Source organism: Mus caroli, unplaced genomic scaffold (assembly GCF_978045245.1).
Source record: "Mus caroli unplaced genomic scaffold, Mus_caroli_1 scaffold_7, whole genome shotgun sequence".
Lineage (NCBI taxonomy): Eukaryota > Metazoa > Chordata > Mammalia > Rodentia > Muridae > Mus > Mus caroli.
Genome location: NW_028227262.1, coordinates 23,495,471 through 23,515,622, shown reverse-complemented (window position 1 = coordinate 23,515,622; position 20,152 = coordinate 23,495,471). Strand labels below are relative to the sequence as shown.

General features: G+C 46.5%; 1 protein-coding gene across 2 annotated transcripts in view; it reads left to right on the top strand.

The window, feature by feature from the left end:
• Vwf (von Willebrand factor) overlaps positions 1–20,152 on the top strand; it is a 135,771-nt gene that overhangs the window by 94,105 nt on the left and 21,514 nt on the right. For both annotated transcript variants that reach the window (XM_085839881.1, XM_085839882.1), the window contains exons 29-40: positions 1,006–1,122; positions 1,213–1,353; positions 1,629–1,772; positions 3,113–3,277; positions 4,170–4,213; positions 4,503–4,680; positions 10,550–10,770; positions 12,148–12,340; positions 12,538–12,879; positions 14,303–14,502; positions 18,333–18,435; positions 18,874–18,948. In XM_085839881.1, coding sequence (XP_085696007.1) covers positions 1,006–1,122; positions 1,213–1,353; positions 1,629–1,772; positions 3,113–3,277; positions 4,170–4,213; positions 4,503–4,680; positions 10,550–10,770; positions 12,148–12,340; positions 12,538–12,879; positions 14,303–14,502; positions 18,333–18,435; positions 18,874–18,948 — 1,923 coding nt within the window. The remainder of the gene's footprint in view (positions 1–1,005; positions 1,123–1,212; positions 1,354–1,628; positions 1,773–3,112; positions 3,278–4,169; positions 4,214–4,502; positions 4,681–10,549; positions 10,771–12,147; positions 12,341–12,537; positions 12,880–14,302; positions 14,503–18,332; positions 18,436–18,873; positions 18,949–20,152) is intronic.

Sequence of the window (20,152 nt, the reverse complement as noted above, 5' to 3'; positions counted from 1 at the left end):
ACATGTGGGACTGGCATGGGACAGAGGAACTCTACCTGCCCTAGAGACTCAAAAACACACAAGCTCATTTTCTTTGCTTTTTAAGTTACTGTTTTAGTTAGCCCATAAAATAATGGGTTTCATTATATTGTTGTTCAAATGCTTCAGATACTTTGCTCACATTTATTACCTTGTCCCATTAGTCTTCTCTGTCCCTCTTGCTGGCCCCTTCCTTCCTTCAAATAGCTTCCTTTCTATTTTCATCACACACACACACACACACACACACACACACACACACACACGTGCACGCATGCACAGTTTATGTATAGATATTAGATTCAGCATATGAGAAAGAATGTGATGTTTGGATGTGATGTTTGTGAGTTATTTCACTTAACTCAGTGATCTCAGTTCTGTTTACTTCTCTGTGAATGGCACAACTTCCTTCTCTCCCAGGCACTGATGCCACATTTTCTTGACTCCTTCAAAGGTCACACACAGCCTGTTTCCCAGTTACATGCTGTACTGTCTCTTTCCCCTTGTTTCAACCAGTCTTAGACCCAATAACACAGAAGCAGATTTTCTTTTTCTTATTAATTGTTTAGTTAATTCTCAGAATTATGAGTCTTAGAATGACATTTTCATACATATACATGTACATATATATGTACATGTATGTATACATATACATATATATTTTTTCCTGGCCCCCTTCTTCCCCATAAACAACCTCAGTTACTTTCCCTGTTATTTAGAGAGGGCAGCCTCTTGCTCTCATTTGCAGCTATTTGCAGTGTCTGTGGGTAGAGCTCCAGTCTTTTCGATGACCGTCAATCTAGTGAGCCCATAGATTCAGGAACTGTCTCCTCTGTCCTTCTACCTGACCCATTCCCATGCCCTGCCCTCCCTGGCAAACACATGCTCAGTGGTGCACTGAAGACCGCTGGCTGCTGTGGGGGCTGATGGCTGGTCTTCCATCAGCACCTATGACCTGTGTACCCATCTTCTTGTTTCTCTCTGCAGACTGCAGCCAACCCCTGGATGTGGTCCTGCTCCTGGATGGCTCCTCTAGCTTGCCAGAGTCTTCCTTTGATAAAATGAAGAGTTTTGCCAAGGCTTTCATTTCAAAGGCCAACATTGGTGAGTGATGCCCTTGAACCTGCAGGTGAGGGAGAGGCTCTTCCTGGGGTTCATTGATTCTAAATGTTTCCCTTCTCCTTTTCCTGTTAGGGCCCCACTTCACGCAGGTGTCCGTGATACAGTATGGAAGCATCAATACCATTGATGTGCCGTGGAATGTGGCCCAGGAGAAAGCCCATCTACAGAGTTTGGTGGACCTCATGCAGCAGGAGGGTGGCCCCAGCCAGATTGGTAATGCTTGGAGCCGCGAGCTAGATGTAGAACTTGTGTGCTGATCCTCACTCTTGTGTTCTGACTGAGTGATCTTGACCAGTAACTTTATTCCTTGGTCTGAGTTTCCTCTTTTGATTGGTGAGAAGCTAGATGGTCCTTTGTGTCATTTTCCAGTCCCACCAAGTATTGTTCTGAGTCATAACTGCTCATCTTTTAAATGTACCCGAGTCAGCCCTTAATTAAGCCCATTGCTCAGAGGGTCTAGAATACTCCATCCCACTCTTTCCTTTCAGGGGATGCTCTGGCCTTTGCTGTGCGCTATGTAACTTCACAAATCCACGGAGCCAGGCCTGGAGCCTCCAAAGCAGTGGTCATCATTGTCATGGATACCTCCTTGGATCCCGTGGACACAGCAGCAGATGCTGCCAGATCCAATCGTAAGTGTCCAACACATAATCCCGAGACCCCACTAAGATGCTGCAGGCATGTCTGGGTGGGCATCCTTTCTCTTCTTTTTTTTCTTACAGTGTTGGGCATTGAACCCTGTGCCTTACACACATTAGACAGTCTACTACTGAGTTAGGTTCCCAAGCTCTCTTCCTGGGCTCATTGAGAAATCTTATTCAGTGTCAGGGATCTAAATATATTTATGGACTGCTGACGTCAACACTCAGACTCCTCATCTCACCCAGAGACAGTTCCTCATCAGCTCTGTCCCAGCTTTACCTCGTTTTCTGTTGTCATCTTGACCACTCTTTGGAGTTGTTCAAGTTAGAAATCTCAGCCCCCCTGACTTCGCCTTTTCTCTCACATGCAACCTAATCAAGTAGCTGCATCTTCAAAAAAAAAAAAATGCTGAGACTCAGGCTGAAGAGATGGCTCAGTGGTTAAGAGCACTCACTGCTTTTCCAGAGGTCCTGAGTTCAATTCCCAGCAACCATGTGGTGGCTCACAACCATCTGTAAAGGGTTCTGATGCCCACTCCTGGTGTATCTGAAGACAGGTACAGTGTGCTCACATACATAAAATAAAATAAATAAATCTTAAAAAAAAATGTTGAGACTCATGCTCCTGCACACAAACTGAGCCATCTTATGCCCATGAGAGTGTGCTAGCTTTCTGACTATCTGAGTATCTCCCGTACTCCCATGGCTCATCCTCAACACAGCCGCTGTACAGACAAGCGCCTACCACTCCTCTGGGGTCTTGGCTTTCTGTTTCCTTTGGAGAAGACATTGAGTTGTTGCTGTGGCTGATGGGGCTTTGCATGCTCCAGACCTTCCTTCCTCTCTTGCATGTTCTGTCTCCTCCAGCTTCCATTCTGGGCTTTTATACTTGCTGCGCTCACTGTGTGGAACATTCTTTCCCCAGCTGTATTTGTGGCTCCTTCATCCTTATCTCAGGTCTTTCTCCATGAAACGATTCTCACTCGCTGTGCATTTTCCATCCTTCCCATCTCCTAGTTTCTTGCAATCTTCTCTCTGCATCTGAAAATGCCATGCATTTGCCTTTTATGTTTGCTATTTATGTCCTGCTGGTGTTGGCTATGAGGACAGGAGACAGGGACTTTACCTGCTCAGCATCCCCATTGCTTATACCTGTGCCTGATACACAGCAGTAGCTTATTAGCACCTGCTGCCTGCGTGGGCATCTCCTCAAAGGCTTGCTGGTGTGTGGCCAGCTTGGATTGCATGAGGCTCTGTTTGGCTGCCTGATGTAGTGTTATGTGTTGTGTTCACCTGACCATAGACCCTTTCTTGTTGCCTGGCTAATGTAGGTGTGGCAGTGTTCCCAGTTGGGGTTGGGGATCGGTATGATGAAGCCCAGCTGAGGATCTTGGCAGGCCCTGGGGCCAGCTCCAATGTGGTAAAGCTCCGGCAAGTTGAAGACCTCTCCACCATGGCCACCCTGGGCAACTCCTTCTTCCACAAACTGTGTTCTGGTGAGTCTTCTGATACGTTTCCTTTTTCAGTTCTCAAGCAACCACTACCACCCTGGCCAGCACCAAACCAGAAAACCCCTTAAAAACAAAATTACCATTCTGAAGACTCAAAGATACCTGTATAGAGAATTTAGTCTTAGATGAAGAATGAAGATTGTCACATGGACCAGAACTTTCACATTTCTGTTTGTGAAGGTGTGCACTGCCACCTTTAGGGGTCTCTGGAGAGTTTCCTGTGTACAAGCCTGCTTCTGCTTCAACTTTCCATCTGACTTTTTAGGGAGAGGAAGTCCCGGCTTGTTTGTGCCGAGGGGATTTTTGAATGAAAGACTTGAGAGACGTAAGCAAAAAAAAAATCCCAGCATCCTAATGAGCCATGGTCCTCTGCTTACTCTCAGTATACATGTAAAGGACTTTAGAAATACACCATCGAATCCAACATTGAAGGACCACAGGCTAAATTGACTTTAGGTTAGAAACATGTTTTGTTTTCTGGTCTGGTTTTATATATTAATATGATTAGTTTTAAACTAAAACCTTCTATAGGGTTATGGACCTTTCCTGATGGATGGGAGCTATCTTGGCAGCAGTCATTAAAAGCAGATCTCTTTCAAGTTTTATGTGATCTGGTTTCACACCCCCCACACCCACTCCTGGAAGGCATGGAAGGAGAAAAATGAAAGCTACTGCCATGTGATAGCTAATGTTATCACAATTATTGACTGTCATAAAGTATGTCTGAAGGGCCACAGGATGGTCATCTCCTTGTGTCCTCAGATCCCCAGCGTGAAACCTGTCACATTCCTCTCAGAGGCGTGTTGAGTAGCAGGTGTTATGAATGCTTAGCTCCTCAGCGATGCGGGCGGCCAGAGTCCTTCTGTGTCTGTTTCAGGGTTTTCTGGAGTTTGTGTGGATGAAGATGGGAATGAGAAGAGGGTGAGTCCCTTCCTGCTGACTTGGGAGGAAAGGTCAGAAATACATGTTGGGGTTCTTGTTCTATGGACTAATTACTCTGCTTGGTCTTAGACTCATTCTCCTGCATGTTATTTGCCATTTTTTTTGGGGGGGGGGAGTCCCTCTTTAAATTTTACGTTTCTTGTCTTGTGCCAAAAGGCTGCTGTCCAGCCCTAACCCATCCCGCGAAGCAGGCAGTGACATGTGGGTGGACTTCGACCTGGTGTGCCTTATCCTGGTCCTTTCTCAAATCTGTTTTCTCTGTATATAGCCTGGAGATGTCTGGACCTTGCCAGATCAGTGCCACACAGTGACTTGCTTGGAAAATGGCCAGACCTTGCTGCAGAGCCATCGTGTCAATTGTGACCATGGACCCCGGCCTTCATGTGCCAACAGCCAGTCTTCTGTTCGGGTGGAGGAGACGTGTGGCTGCCGCTGGACCTGCCCTTGTAAGTCCTTCATTCCCCTGGCCTATATTGTGTTGGGGAGCAGGTTTTTAACTTGCTGGGTAGACAACAATTGTGGAAGCAGATAGGTGGAGGTACCTCTTCTGCCCCACGACCCTGGTACTATCCTGCTGTATACTCCTTCCCTCTTGGGAGATACTCCTTTCTCTGGATAAGTCAGAACCACAGGAAGCATTGCTTTTCTGATGTTCCCAGCTCGGCAACACTCTTTAAGAATATACATCACTGAGATGTCAGAAGTGTAGCTGCATACCCGACACACCTCCAGAGCCCTGCCCTTGAGTTCCAGCTAGAGTTGTATGTGGTTGCATGCAACTGTATACCATCAGGTGACCCGATGTAAGAGCTGGACACAGGTCCATCCCCTGTAAGCATGTGGGAGGGGCAGCCCTCTGCCTCACTGCTGGGAAAAATGGCCTCTGTGAGGGCTTGTCTCTGCAGTGGAGACGGACATAATTGTGGGATACAGTCAGAACTGGATTTCACATCACTTCAGAACACATTTAACGGGATACATTCCCCTTCTGACTTAAAAGAAAACGGCCCCAGAGCTCATGCTATTTCTGTTTACTTATAAAGAATCCTATGGTCACGTCAGTCATCAGACAGTCTCAGTCAGTCACTAGATGGCTGTGCAGTGATTGAAACTTTGAACTTGATTAGAGTTTAAATACCTGCCAGGGCACAGCTTCCACTGTGCAACGTTGGGGAAGAAATAAGCGTGCACAGTTTCTCTCATAGCTGAGAATGGGAAGAAGGGATGGATGGGCTCAGAAGACCCCATGGGGCTGTGCATAGGCTCCCTTGGGGCTTTCCTGTCATCCTTCCCTGGGCTTTTTCTGTTCCTAGTCCTGGCTGCTAGTTCATACAAGCTTCCGGTGCCTTTATATTCAGTCTGCTGTGACTCTCTCTCTCTCTCTCTCTCTCTCTCTCTCTCTCTCTGAGTCCTGCTCTTTGGCAGCTCTCTTAGGAAGAACTACTTTGAGTACATCCCCAGACCATCCTTTTTAGCTCCCATCCAGTCCCCAAGATTAGTGGGGACTTATCTCACCACTGGGCCCTAGTGAAGAATTCTCCAAACATCGTCTCCCTTGCTTTCTGGGCACCTATGGCCAGAAGACTCCTCAGGCAAGAGGCAGACAGTGACAATTCTGATTCCCTGTGACTGAGTGAGACACAGACTTATCTCCTGATTCCCGAGAGTCATGCTCACTGGGCTTGGGCCTCCTACTTGCCCCTCTTAGGGGAGGTCCAACAAGGGAGGTATTCTTGTCAAGGGAGCCTTGGTCCAGCCATCAACACCCCTCCTTTTATACCCACGAGCGAAAGGGATATGTGACAAAACTAGGCCGTGGGGATTAGCTACATTGAAATTGAAAGCTCTTTTGGCATTAGAAGTCTCTCTTAAAATAACTTTATTGGTATATTATTCATTGCACATAGCGATGGTGTTCATAAAGCCACCAGAGATGTGCCTCTGCTCCAGAGTTCTGAACTTGATTGTTGAACTGATGATTGCCGACTGATATGTTTTTCTGTACTGCTTGCCCAGTAAGGAGGGATTTCAATTCCCATCACCCCCACCATATAGGTTAGAATTCAAGCAAAAGGAAGAACTTTCACACCTCTCTCATTAGTTAATTATTTATGTTAATACAACCATGTCATGGATTCTTACCTTTCTCTGATTTGAGTAACCAGTTGGCTAGTGTCAGTGGTTTTCTTGCCTCATAGGTCCCAAGTGTGGCCCTGGGGCACCTTTTTGATTTGACTTTATCATCCTTTCTACATGTTTCCATCCTTCCCTTTCTCAGACATCAAGAAAGCTTGAATCCCATTGTCCACAATACATTTGCCTAATTCTAGAAGACACATGCTGTTGCTCCCCAATCCGTGTGAAAAGCAAGCCCACCAACTAGAGCATTTCTATATTTCATCTCAGAGTGAGATTTGGCTTTCCAGGGTTGCTTACATTAGCTGTCTCCCCTGCCCTTCTAGGGTATGCCATTTGTTAGTTTTGTTTTTATTGTATTTATCAAATAGTGTGGTAGTCCATATTAATGGACTTGACTGTGATATTTCCACACGCATGTATGGGCTTTGATGCCCCTCACATTCCCCCCGCCCCCCCATTCAATCATTCACTTGGGAAGTCAGTGTTTAAGGAAGCCTTTTAACTTCTCTGTGGCCTGCCCATCATGGGCGTTACCCCTGTCTCATTTCCCTCTGCCTCTGGTCTTGATCCACTTCTGCATTCTTTCTGGAAGATGCTGCTCAGGGATTGCATGGCTTTGTACATTGTTTTTGAGAATTCGGTGACGAACTGTTTTTTTTTTTTTCTCCACCTCATGAACTATTGATACTTTTACCTGATGCCTGGCAGGGAGTGTTCTTGATCTTTGAAGTTGAATACTTTCATCCTACCGTTTTAAAAACAAAGAAAGAGCAAACCTCAGATTTACTCAGGGACAACCAATATGGGGAAAAAAAAATACCAGGCATTTGTCACATGTTTTCAACATCTAGATTTGCGTCTTCCTTAAGTTCTGGAATCTTCTCACGCGTCAGCCTCAGTCTTTATATGTCAGTTCCTTTCTAAAGCCTTTTAAAGCCTTCTGCTCCCACATTGTCTGGACGTCCTCTCGGCATCCCTGGCTGCTTCCTTCTCTCTCTCTCTCTCTCTCTCTCTCTCTCACACACACACACACACACACACACACATGTGCTTCTTGCTTTCTTTCTTCAGTGTTTCTCATTACATTTTCATTTTGGTCTATCCTCCCTGGGCCCTTCATTTTGTGATTTGATTTTAGCTGGGTCCTCCCCACCACCATCTTTATTCTCCAGAGCCCAGTCAACTTTTTCAACACCAATTTCTGTTTTGTGTATTTCTTTTAGTCTCTGTTTTCTTGCTTTGTCTTGTGTTTGTGAGAGCCCATGTGGAAGTCAAAGAGCTCAGTTCTTTCCTTCCGTCGCGTAGGCTCCGGGGACGGGACTCAGTTTGTCAGTCTCAGCAGCAGGAGCACCTCTCGGGCCCTGTTTCTTCTTAGTTTTTACAGTTCTTATTCAAGGTGTTTTTTATGGTTTATAAAGATTTGAGTATATTTTAATTAGTATATATTGCGTCATACTGTTTTCTCTTGTGACCTTTTTTTTTGGGGGGGGGAAGGGGGAGTCTCCACTCAGTGAGGAGTCACTTTGAAAGTCATTTTGACAGACTCCTGTCACTCTCAGGGGTTAGGAGGTTTCTCATTCAATGGAGCCAGTGCAGGAAAGCCATCTCCTCAGTATATGCCCAGAATTTTATGACTCCTGGTGTTTTAGCTTTTAAAAAATGTCTCTCCAGGCCCCTGGTTTCCCTCTTTTTTCCTTTTTATGGGTCACTTCTCAGATGCCACATACCTTCCCCGTCCCTTCCCTTGGGTCTTGTGCTGGGAACCTGGCACCTCACGAATGCTAGGCTTGCACAGTAACCACTGAGCTCGGTTCCAACGCCCAGAGTCTCTTTCAGTCTTTCTGTTTGTCAGTCGACTTCGGTAGTGTGTATCCATTGTTCTTGACAACAAGACTAAACAAAGGCTTAATGTGGTACTCAGTTGTAGCTACTTCTCTCTGCTCTGTAGGGTGACTCTGAGATACCAGAATGTGGAGAAAATGAGAGAGGAGGTAGAGTGGATTCGAGGGCGCATTGATGAGTGGTATAATTTTGAAAATGTTTTGTAGCTCTCTGATAACATTTTATCGTGTGTACCTCAGTTTCTCATTCTGTAGGTGGGTTACTTTAACCTTTCCTGTGTCACAGGAGTGTGTCACACAATGGAGTGTGTCAGTAGATGTGGCCCGTTACAACTGGTAGGGGCTGGAGAGATGGATCACTGATTAAAAGCACTTGGTGTTCTTCCAGAGGACCCAGGATGGATGTCTAACCCCCCCCATGGCAGCTCAAAATTCTCATAACTCCAGCTCCAGAGGATCTGATGCTGTCTGGTCTCCATAGTCACATTGGACAGACACACATGCAGGCAAAATACCCATAAACAACAGAAAGAGAGAAAGAAAGAAAGAAAGGAAGGAAGAGAGAAAGGAAGGAGGGAAGGAAGGAAGGAAGGAAGAAAGAAAGAAAGAAAGAAAGAGAGAAAGAAAGAGAGAGAGAAAGAAAGAAAGAAAGAGAGAAAGAAAGAGAGAGACAGACCTTGCCACTAAACAGGAGTACACAGTGATGGTTTGTTGAAAGACAAATTAGTACTGTGAAAATGGAAGTGCCTAAGATTCTCTATGCTTCCCACACTGTTGAATTTCATCTGTGGCATTGACTTAGTCATAAGATTTATGGATCTATTTATCAAACAAAACATTCATGTAATGTACTCTTAGGCTGGCGTCTAGTCTAGATTGCAACTCTTATGACAGTCCCCAAGGGTAGTGATTGCAACCCCATTAGGCAAGAGAGACGGGAGAGGACCACTGAAGTCCAACGGTTTAACTGTGCCTTTAAGTAAGCAATTGGCAAGCACAATGCAATTCTGGGCTTCTTTGGCTCTAACTTACCATGTCACGGTTGATGTGGTGGTGGACAGAGCTATTCTGGTTAACAATCTTTGTCTTGGGATGTAATGATTCATTGTCATTGGTAATTGAGGTTGTTTGCTTGATATAACACTATTATATCAAGCTGACCAGTAGGGAACATTTTACTCAGTTCCCCACAGCTATGTCAAAAGACCTGATACTACAAAGTTAAAAAGAAGAAAGGTTTATCTTCACTCACTGTCTGGTGGGTTGTCTCTAGTCACCTGGATCCATTTGAGTTTTGGGCCATGGTGAGGTAGCCCATTCTAGGAAGAACATGTGGTGGCAGGAGAGGGCTGCTCACCTCATGGCTCTATGAAGGGGCTGATGTGCTGTGTTCCCTTCAAGGATACACCCTTGATAACCTAACTTCCGTCTACTTAGCTAGATCCCTGGACGTCCTACAGTGCCATCAGCTGGCAGCCAAGCCTTTGGGGTACACTTACTCAAGTCCCAACAGGGCCCACTAGCAGCACGAGTACCCTCGGGACCATGGCATTCAGTCTGTTACTTGGAAAGGGATACGTGTTCAAGGAATTGGGTGAAAGTCATGGAGGCTGCCCAGCTCTGAGAGATGGTGCAGCAGCCCTGCCAGTCACGCTATGTTGATAATCACCTGCAAAAGTTGGCAGTGCCCAGGCTTAGTTATGAGTCAGGGGTGTTGATGGGGTCTCATACTGAACTTGCCTTTCATTGCTTGTGTGTGTGTGTGTTAAAATTCACCCCCATAAACAAGTCATGATTTGTGTGAAAAAATCATCTCCAATGTCCCTTAGGTCCAAGACTCACTTTCAAATCTGTGGCACTGGCACATTCAAAGTGGGGATATTCTCCCAGAGTCATCTTACGTGGAATCACAGTGGTTAACGTTCCCACACTGTTTTAATAGGGGCCTTGAGAATTGGCTGATTATGTGAGTGACTGGGTCCCGAGTGAGTTCTGAGACCCGACTGTTTATCTTGGCCTAGGAAATATTTCTCTGGTGTAATCTCTTATGGGCTAAGTCACTGCAGCCACTAGTGCTGTTAGCTGGAGGGACACTTGTGTCTTGAGGTGAATTTTCTTTACAGTGACGTCATGAATAGCTTGCTTAGCTCCTCGTGCTTTCAACATTACCATGTACCCTTGAAGTGTTGTCACCTTCTTTCCTGGAGCAGTTCCCCCTCCCTCACCCCAGTGGCTGGCTCACTTTGACTATGTGCAGCATGCATGGCTGCATCGCTGCAGACATGCATGAGATGGGCTGGATACCGTCCGCCTAGCGTTGGCTTTCCCCACTCAGGTGTGTGCACGGGCAGTTCCACTCGGCACATCGTCACCTTCGATGGGCAGAATTTCAAGCTGACCGGCAGCTGCTCCTACGTCATCTTTCAAAACAAGGAGCAGGACCTGGAAGTGCTCCTCCACAATGGGGCCTGCAGCCCCGGGGCAAAGCAAGCCTGCATGAAGTCCATTGAGGTTAAGCATGCTGGTGTCTCTGTTGAGCTGCACAGTAACATGGAGGTGAGAGGAATTTTCTGTGGGATCCATGGTAGGGGCAGAGCGGAGCTTCAGGAAAACTGCATGGAGCTGGTTTTAGCTGCCGCTGCCTGGGAGTCAGCCTTCCACTTGACTAGCAGGGCACTTCCTCCTTCGGTGGGCTTCCTCGCTGTCTCTCTGGTCTTGGCATGATTTCACATTGCTCTGGGTCCAGATTTGGGAGAGCGGGTTTTAGATAGCGAGTTGTGTATTTAGTTCCAGTTTCTGGCATTGATGAGAAACTGGGTTGGCACCGGGACCATGGATACACTAGGCATTATGAGCCCAGTGCTCAAGGCCTGGGGGCTTTCCAAACAGAAATATTTAGTGCCTAAATCAGGGCCTTTGAAAATATTTAGGGCCTCGACAAAACGTATGGCTTCAAAACTTAGGAGGCTGCCAAACTGCTCTAAATAACTGTTTGATTAAATGCTTACAAAAGGTTATATTATGCCAACTTCTTTACTCGTTCATTTAGAAATCATAAATATTTCATGGTGTGAGAACGACTTGTAGACGAGATTTTTCTCACTTGGTAAGAATTCCTGGGTATGAGCACTAATTGCTGAGAAGTCAGAGTTAGTCATGTTCTCAAACGAGGAGCTCATAGCCAAAGGAATCTTAAAATCAGAGTGAAAAAAAAAAAAAACCAAAACAACCCTTCCAAGGTTTTTACAACAAAACTACACTTGCTGCCGATGTGAGTACATTTTTAATATCTTTGATGTGCTACATGGAGAGATCTCAGAAGGAAGACTGAGGGCTTGAAACCATGGTAGCAGCTGCTTCGTCCTGGAGACGATGCCCTAGTAGTTGGTGCAGTGACAACTTACCTAGCCTACTGGGAAGGGCTATGGAGGTTCACTCACTAGGCTACCTGAAGCCCTGGGCTTTCTGGTTCAGGTGCACGCTGCCTGCCTGGTGGTTATTATACAGCTTTGTACAGTCACTATATAAAGCCTCCTGTTTTCTGGAAGAGCTGCTGACAAGCTTTGTAGGTGACTCTTCAGTCAGAGGAGTGTGAGAAATGCAAGGGAACTTTAGTAACTTCAGCAAGAAGCTGAGAATGAAGTTCTAGGATGAGATAGAACAGTAGTTCTCAACCTGTGGGTCACAACCCCTTTGGGGGTTGACTGACCCTTTCCCAGAGGCCACCTAAGACCATTGGAAAACATGGACACTTATATTATGATTCATAACAGTCACAAAATTGCAGTTATGGAGTAGCAATGAAAATAATTCTATGGTTGTGTGTCACCAGCGTCACCACAACATAAGGGACTGTATTAAAGGGTTGCAGCGTTAGGAAGGTTGAGGACCACTGAGCTGGACCTGTTGGTGATCTTTCTCTTGTCTGAGCAGATGGCAGTGGATGGGAGACTGGTCCTTGCCCCGTACGTGGGTGAAAACATGGAAGTCAGCATCTATGGCGCTATCATGTATGAAGTCAGGTTTACCCATCTTGGCCACATCCTCACATACACACCACAAAATAACGAGTTCCAACTGCAGCTTAGCCCCAAGACCTTTGCTTCAAAGATGTATGGTCTTTGCGGTAAGAAAGGGTCTTCTCTGCTTCTCTTCTGCTTTATATACCTTTCTGTGTTTTCTGTGTATGCGTGTGTGGGTTGGTGCTTAGATTACTGGATGTTCCCAGCATCCAGTAGGGAGGTGCAGAGCATCCTTGCAGGCACAGAGTGGCCTCCTTTTTGCCACTGCTGTCTTTTTGTTGTTTTGTTGTTGCTGCTCCAGGAATCTGTGATGAAAATGGGGCCAATGACTTCACGTTGCGAGATGGCACGGTCACCACAGACTGGAAAAGGCTTGTCCAGGAATGGACGGTGCAGCAGGCGGGGTACACATGCCAGGCTGTTCCTGAGGAGCAGTGTCCCGTCTCTGACAGCTCCCACTGCCAGGTCCTCCTCTCAGCGTCGTTTGCTGAATGCCACAAGGTCATCTCTCCAGCCACATTCCATACCATCTGCCAGCAAGACAGTTGCCACCAGGAGCGAGTGTGTGAGGTGATTGCTTCTTACGCCCATCTCTGTCGGACCAGTGGGGTCTGTGTTGATTGGAGGACAACTGATTTCTGTGGTGAGTGCCTACATGTTCCCTTAAACCTTGGAGACAAACCAAGTATAGGCCTGCTCACGCTCTCTGGTCTGCAGAGTCTCATCTGCCTAATGAAGATAAAAACCCCTGTATTTCCTATTAGGAATCACCAAGTTAGGATCAAAAGAGATTGCAAATATAGAAGCCCTTCAAATGCAGAACTTTTATATTCAAATAGTTGGAATTCGATGTTTTAGACACAGGTAGACATCAGCTAAGTGTTGTGTAACCAGTAAGAGAATTTGAAATCCTACGAAGCTGCCAAGTGAACATCCATTGGGCAGGATTGTGAAGTGGGGAGTGGCATTTTGCCCTTTGACTCCTCAGATCTGCTCATTTACAAATGGGAAAGCTAGTGTAGACCTTTTATACCCGTGGATCTTAGAGTCCACCATCACAGAGTTCTTAGCCTTTTTGACCTGGAGCTGAGGACTTGGGCTGTTTATCTAGTGATTGGCTGAGGACTTGGGCAGCTCATTTAGTGATTGGCTATTCTCTTAGTCTCCATGCACCTCAATTTTGGCAGAGTAGAGCAAAAGACCTGGACTACTCCATTCCTGCCCCTCAGCCATTTTTTGGGTTCTTGGGTTCTACGTCCTTGTGGATGGCATTGCTCCTACTCCATCTGCCTACAGACCAAGGGGCAAAGGCTGCTTTCTGCATTGTGGAAAGCATCCTCTATGTTTATTTGCTTTGTGTGCGTCTCCACCGTTTACTGTGTACACAGGGAAAAACCCTGTGCTCTAGATCTTTGGAAACCACTGTGTGGGAGGGAGTTTGCCAAGCCAGGTTATAATGTGAGAGGGGAATTGCTTTATAGTTTCTCTTCCAAGGCCTTTCGTCATCACCACGGAGTCTTATTTAAGAGGATCTTTAAGGCCTCAGCTAGGTCTGTATTCTATAGGAGAACATCAGAGCATCCCCCTAAGTGGTTGGGATTAGATTTGGCTGCAAGTAGCAGGGAAGTAGGAATTCTTGTTGTTTAGGTGGTCAGAGGGAGCTGGCACCATTGATGCTGGGTATGCTTATCTTCCTCATGGTTTAAGATGCAGCTCTAGGTATGAAGTGCACGGTCCAAATGGCAGTACAGAAAGGAGGCACGGTTTTCTTTTAAAAATAAAACAGATTCCTGGAACCCACCCATAGGATATGGCCACCTTCTTCTAGTCGGTTGGTCAGGACTTAGTCATGTGATTGCACTTAAGCCCAAAGGACTTAAGCACTGCATCCCTTATACTGAGTGGCTGTATGCCGGGGCTGTATTCTAGTTTAGTGGAAGATGGAAGGGTGAATGCTGGGGAAAACTGGTCATGTCTGCTCTAGCAAGTTTGTCAGGTGTTGGCTGCCCTTCTTGTGCTTCTGGCTGCTATAGGCCATTGAGGATGACTTCATTCTCTGTTTTCAGCTATGTCATGCCCACCGTCTCTGGTGTATAACCACTGTGAGCGTGGCTGCCCTCGGCGCTGCGATGGGAACACTAGCTTCTGTGGGGACCATCCCTCAGAAGGCTGCTTCTGTCCCCAACACCAAGTCTTTCTGGAAGGCAGCTGTGTCCCCGAGGAGGCCTGCACTCAGTGTGTTGGTGAGGATGGAGTCCGACATCAGGTAGGAGTCTGGCTTCTCTTTCTCAGTGGGTCATCCCCTCACCCTTTCCACAGCAGGGTTGACTCTTAGGGAATCACCGATGGATAGGGAGGCAGCGTGTGTAGCAGCATTGGATTCAGACAGATCCGAGTTCAGATCCTGGTCTCCCATGGATTAGCTGTGGCATCAAACACCAGATTGTTAGAGCGCCATTAATATGATTTTTGCTCACTCATGTTGAGTGATATAGGAACCCAGGAGGGAAGGAGAGAATTGTGTATTATAAGCCAGTATCTACCATTTTTTCAGACATCCTTGGTACTTTGTATATTATCTCCATGTTCCCTAAAGATTTTGTTCTCCAGGGCATTTATAATCACCTGTGGCCAAGTGAGTTTAAAGTGCACAGTTAAATAGTTCAGGACCTTTCTCCATTGCAGGAGTCCTCACTGCTTTTAATGGACTAATGTCATGCAAATGTTTCAGAAGGTTTTTTTTCTTCTTTGATATATTTGATTATGAAGTGTGTGTGTGTATATATAAAACATCCCTTGAACTCAGGTTCTACCAGAAGATGGTACCTCAATCTACATTGCTTCTAAATACAGAAAATCTTTAAGGGACCAAGCTCAGTTAACTTTCCTGTGGACCCAGCTTGTAGCTGGGTTTGGACATTGGACTCAGAATTCAAGGCTCAGCGTAACTCCAAAGACCTTGCACTTTCTGTTGTTCAAAAGGGTCTTTGCAGCATTGTTACTATGATAATTTGCCTGGAAATCATTGCACAACCAATTCTCTTAGCTTTCTGGGAGCTCATGAGAGCTCTTCCAAAGGATATTCACTAACCTCTCCCATTGGTCCATAATTGTAGTCTTCTCTCATCCACGTTGATAGCATCTATGCTTACAAGGTTAGGTGCCCAGTAGTCCTGTCCAGTGACATCACCAAGTGCAGTAGATAGAGGAGCCTCTCTGGCTTCCAGTAAAGGCAGTGCACCCTCTAGACCTAACATATCTATCTGCACCAGGGAGAACCTTTCCCCCTTAATGCACCAGGTGGGGTGGCTTACCACTGTAGTCTCTAGTAGACCTTGTGGTAAAACTAGCCAACCAAAGAGAGCAAACAAAACAATAGTCACAGTAGCTATCTTGTTTGGTCCATGACTTTGTAAGCCAGGAAGTAGATCATTTTTGATTTTCTCCAAATCCCTGTAGGGTCATTATCACACGTCATATATGGTTAGTGGACGAGAAACCCAAGCTTCGTGTGGCATGAATCATATAATGGGACTGCTGTTGACAGCACCAGGGTATCTTGTATCATCCCAGCCCTGCCATGGACCTCAGTAGGAACTGCTAGCTAAGCATGGCTCTGACTGGGCACTGATATGAGCATGCACATCTGATAACACTACTGACTGGGTGGGGCCACTTGCTTTAGGTGAGCTATTGAGCTTCACCCCAGTGAAGCCCCCCTTGTTTCTCTTACTGTGAATAAGTGAGTAAGGAAGAAATGTCCTCCATCATATTTCCCATTGCCAAAGTAACTAGGTACCTGGACATAAGATTCCCAATGGAGTTGGCAAAACCTAACATTTTCCTCCCTGATTGTCATGGCTCCCGGGTTCCTGCAGGGCCTGGATGATGCAATTGTGTTTATCTATGGTATTAACACCTAGTGGTTATTCTGAGCTGCCGGAAGGGTGACACACTTCCTCCACTCTGAAGGTAGAGATGGGCTTGCCCTCTCCCCTGGCCTCCTGTGATGGGAAGCTCACTTTAGACTGTTCCAGGCTCCGTGAATGTCAGATGTCTGTAGGTCCCAAAGGCAGGAAATGTGTGAATTTTATTGTAATGTCTTAGTGTGCTAAACACCCCCCTCCCCACGTCTGACTCTGTCTCTCCTTTTCTGTTTTCGTCACCTTCAGCACAACAAATTGGAACCGGCACATGAGTTGCATTAAGGGATCTGTCCAAGTACTGCACTAGTTTGGACATAAGAGCAGGTTTTTTTTTTCTTTTAAATCAAGTATAGAATTAATCAAAACCTCTGACGAGAGAACACAGCCGGTTTTAGTTATTCAGAAAATAGAGTTTAAATGGGAGAAAACAAGCGCTTATCCAGCCACCTGCGTTCCCAGCGTCGCTTTAAAGCAGAGAAAGAATGAGAATCTAATATGAAGAACATTTCCATTAAATGAATTTTTAGACTGAAAAAGAAAGCCCAGAAAATCTTCCTTCAGGGAAATAACCAGGGCTTAAATCTGTTATACCCCGGGAAGAGGAAAAATATTTACCAGTTTCCATAGCTCTTGTTTGTTTTACAAAATGCACTGTGGAGATGTGGGCTTTCGTAGCTGGATCAGATGGGGTCTGGAGTCCCGCACAGGCTGTGGGCCTCTCAAGGGAGCTGCAGCTGGCGTGGCACTGTTCAGAGTCCCACTTCAGCATAGGTGGACACACACCCCTTACCCTGGAGCCCTTGGCCTGGCACCTCTGAGACTATTAGACTCCAGCTCAGGCTAGGAGCTGCGTTTCTTTGACACTGTCTACCAAAGCTTCCAGATACTGGTGGGTGGTGTATGGAGACATGCTTGTGTCTTTTGGCTAGCCTTGAACACTTAAGGTTTCCTACACCATACTCTCTGTAGGCTGTTCTTTTGGCCCCTTTATTTAATCTTGAACTCCAGCTATTCTTATACCTGTTCTCCTGAGCCTTCATCTGGAAATCTGTACAGTTCTGCCTGCAAGCAATTTGGGCCTATGTAGCAGCGCCCCCTGCTGGCATGTTTGCTGCACAGTCAGGCCTGTGGCGACACGGGGCAGTTGATTCTGAGTCCCACCTTGGGGGTGCTTGGGTAAAGCTTCCCAGGAAGATGGGAGTTCCTATCAAAGGAAGTTGAGCACCCGTTTGGGGGTGCTATCTTTCTGATGATGGGTTCCAGACCATCGGCTGTGCCAGTTCTGCACGTGCCTCAGTGGGAGGCAGGTTAACGCTACTGCTTATCAGCACACTTTCTGATTAAAAAACAAAACAAAACAAAACCTCTTATTCTTTAGGTACCTGAGGCCCACATTTAGAGAAAACGGAAAAGAGAAAATCAAAACATTAGAGCAGGCCTTTCCAGCTGTCACTCTCAGCTTCCTGCCCCAGAAGGGAGCCAGTGCTCTGTGTGCCTTCCCAGGGACCCCAGGCCTCGGCCTGAAATAGCAGCTGCAGCTGCCTTGTTGTTGTTGTTGTTGTTTTTTTAATTGTTTTTGTTTGTTTGTTTTTGTTTTTTTGTTTCCATTTCTCTTCTTCCCTGCCATCCTCACTTTCTTCTTTCTTCTTTCTCCTCCCCCTCCTCCTTGTTTTTCTTCCTCCTTCCTCCTCTTCTTCTTCCTCCTCCTCCTCTTCCTCCTTCTCCTTCTCCTTTTCCTCCTCCTCTCCCTCCTCCTCCGCTTCCTCCCCTCTTTCCTCCTCCTCCTTTCTTCTTTTTCTTTGCCCAGGTTAGCCTAAAACTCCAGATCCTGCCACCCATGTCTTCCTGTTGCTGGGATTACAGGTAGACACCCCCCCCCATGCCTTCCATTACGCTTTTTTGGTGGTTTTCTTCTTCTGGTCTCCCTCTCCTCTACCCTACTTATAGTCAGCAGCTTTATCTTTTTAACATGTTTCTTTCTGATGCAGGGTCTGCTACAAGCAACACAACTGGCAAAGCTGCCACAGGGCCTTTGACCCACAGCCTCATCCCCTATGTCCAGGCCCTCAGGAGGGCAAGCCAGGCCCTCTTGGCTGGAGTACTGACTTGAATGATCCCAGGCTCCAACCAGAGTGTCCTGTATGGCTGCTTAGACTTGTTTCTCCCTCAGTTCCTAGAGACCTGGGTCCCAGACCATCAGCCCTGTCAGATCTGCATGTGCCTCAGTGGGAGGAAGATTAACTGCACTGCCCAGCCGTGTCCCACAGCCCGAGGTGAGTCTTCTCTGCCTGGTGTCCCTGGTGGAAGAAGGACTCTGTGGGTCTTCAGCCACCAGTCATACACATAACAGACCAATCCAAATAAAGGCCTCATGGAGGTGTTTTTCTTCTCGAGACCACATTTCTGCTTGCTGTAATCAAGAGTCTCTTTTTGGTACCTGGAGTAGGAACTTTCAGATGTACCCCTGTCCTTCCACCCCAATGCTTGCGTCAGACTCAGAGTCTTCTGAAAGCTAAGCTGAGGATGGAGAAAGACCCAGTGTGAAGATTTGCTTTAGCCAGCATTTGATCCCGGTCCCATGGTCCAGATGCTATGAGAGTCCCAGTTAGGGTCCATGCTGGCTGTCAGTGAGTGAGAACTTTGGGAACCTTCTCTAGTCTAGACCATACTTGATTTTTTTTCTGAGTTTCATGGCTATTCTTCTCTTCTAGCTCCCACGTGTGGCCCATGTGAAGTGGCTCGCCTCAAGCAGAGCGCAAACCTGTGCTGCCCAGAGTATGAGTGTGGTATGTGTCTACTCAGCAAATTCCTCCAGGGTCCAGAGCCCAGGCTAGCCCATGTGGGTCAGACTGTCATAGATCCCAGGTCAGCCCCACGTGGGTCAAACTGTCATAGAGCCCAGGCTAGCCCCACGTGGGTCAAACTGTCATAGAGCCCAGGCTAGCCCCACGTGGGTCAAACTGTCATAGAGCCCAGGTCAGCCCCACGTGGGTCAAACTGTCATAGAGCCCAGGTCAGCCCCACGTGGGTCAAACTGTCATAGAGCCCAGGTCAGCCCTACGTGGGTCAGACCACAGGTACTCTAGAACACTCCCTAGTCACAGGGTGTGCAAAATAAGGTAGGAAAGGGCTGGCTGGACTAAAAGAAAACCATCCCAAAACAAAAACCAAAACAAAAGCAACAACAACAACAAACCTAGCTTCTAACAAAGTAGCTTTAAATGTGAGGTGTAAAAGCAATGGTAGCTTGGTGAGGGGATTGGTGGAGCTGCAGAGATTTGCTGAAGAAAATTTCATGCTACCAGAAGATGCTTCCTGTAAGAGTTTGAGGATACTCGCCATGGGGAAAGCCACATTCAGGCCTTCAGCAAGCTACTGTATGAGGAGCGGTGTGTGTGTGTGTGTGTGTGTGTGTGTGTGTGTGTGTGTGTGGTGTGTGACAGCATGACTCAGGGAGTTCAGAGAAGGTGGAGTTGCTGCATGACAGGGAGCTAATGACATTCTCATCCTGTCCACCAAGCATGTTTATTAATTTATTCTCCAAAGGCAGATCTTCCAGGGAAAGTGGGGAGACCACGGGAGAGGCCAAGGAACTAGAAAGGAAGCCAGGGTTCTAGGAAGTTGATTTATGCTGATGAAATTTATCAGATATCAACACAACCCATATGGGGGGTTCAGTCTGGTTTGAGAACAGATTTGTCAAGCAGGTCTCTGAATATTGGCAGTAGAGAAAACTGGGGCAGGGGGTTGGTCATTTAGGTCCAGTCTTCCAGCTTATAGACAAATTTAAATTTCTGTAATATGCCAGGGACTGCATTTTCATAAGTTCATGAAATCCTTGAACTAACCTGGTAAGTAACTTGGGGTAACCTGGTGTATTTCCACTGTACGGAAGGGGAAACTGAGGTCTAGAACATTCAGACTTAGCTGAAAGCTGCAAGTCTTTGTAAATGACAACATGCTTAGGAGCACAGTCAGTGTAAAGGTAAC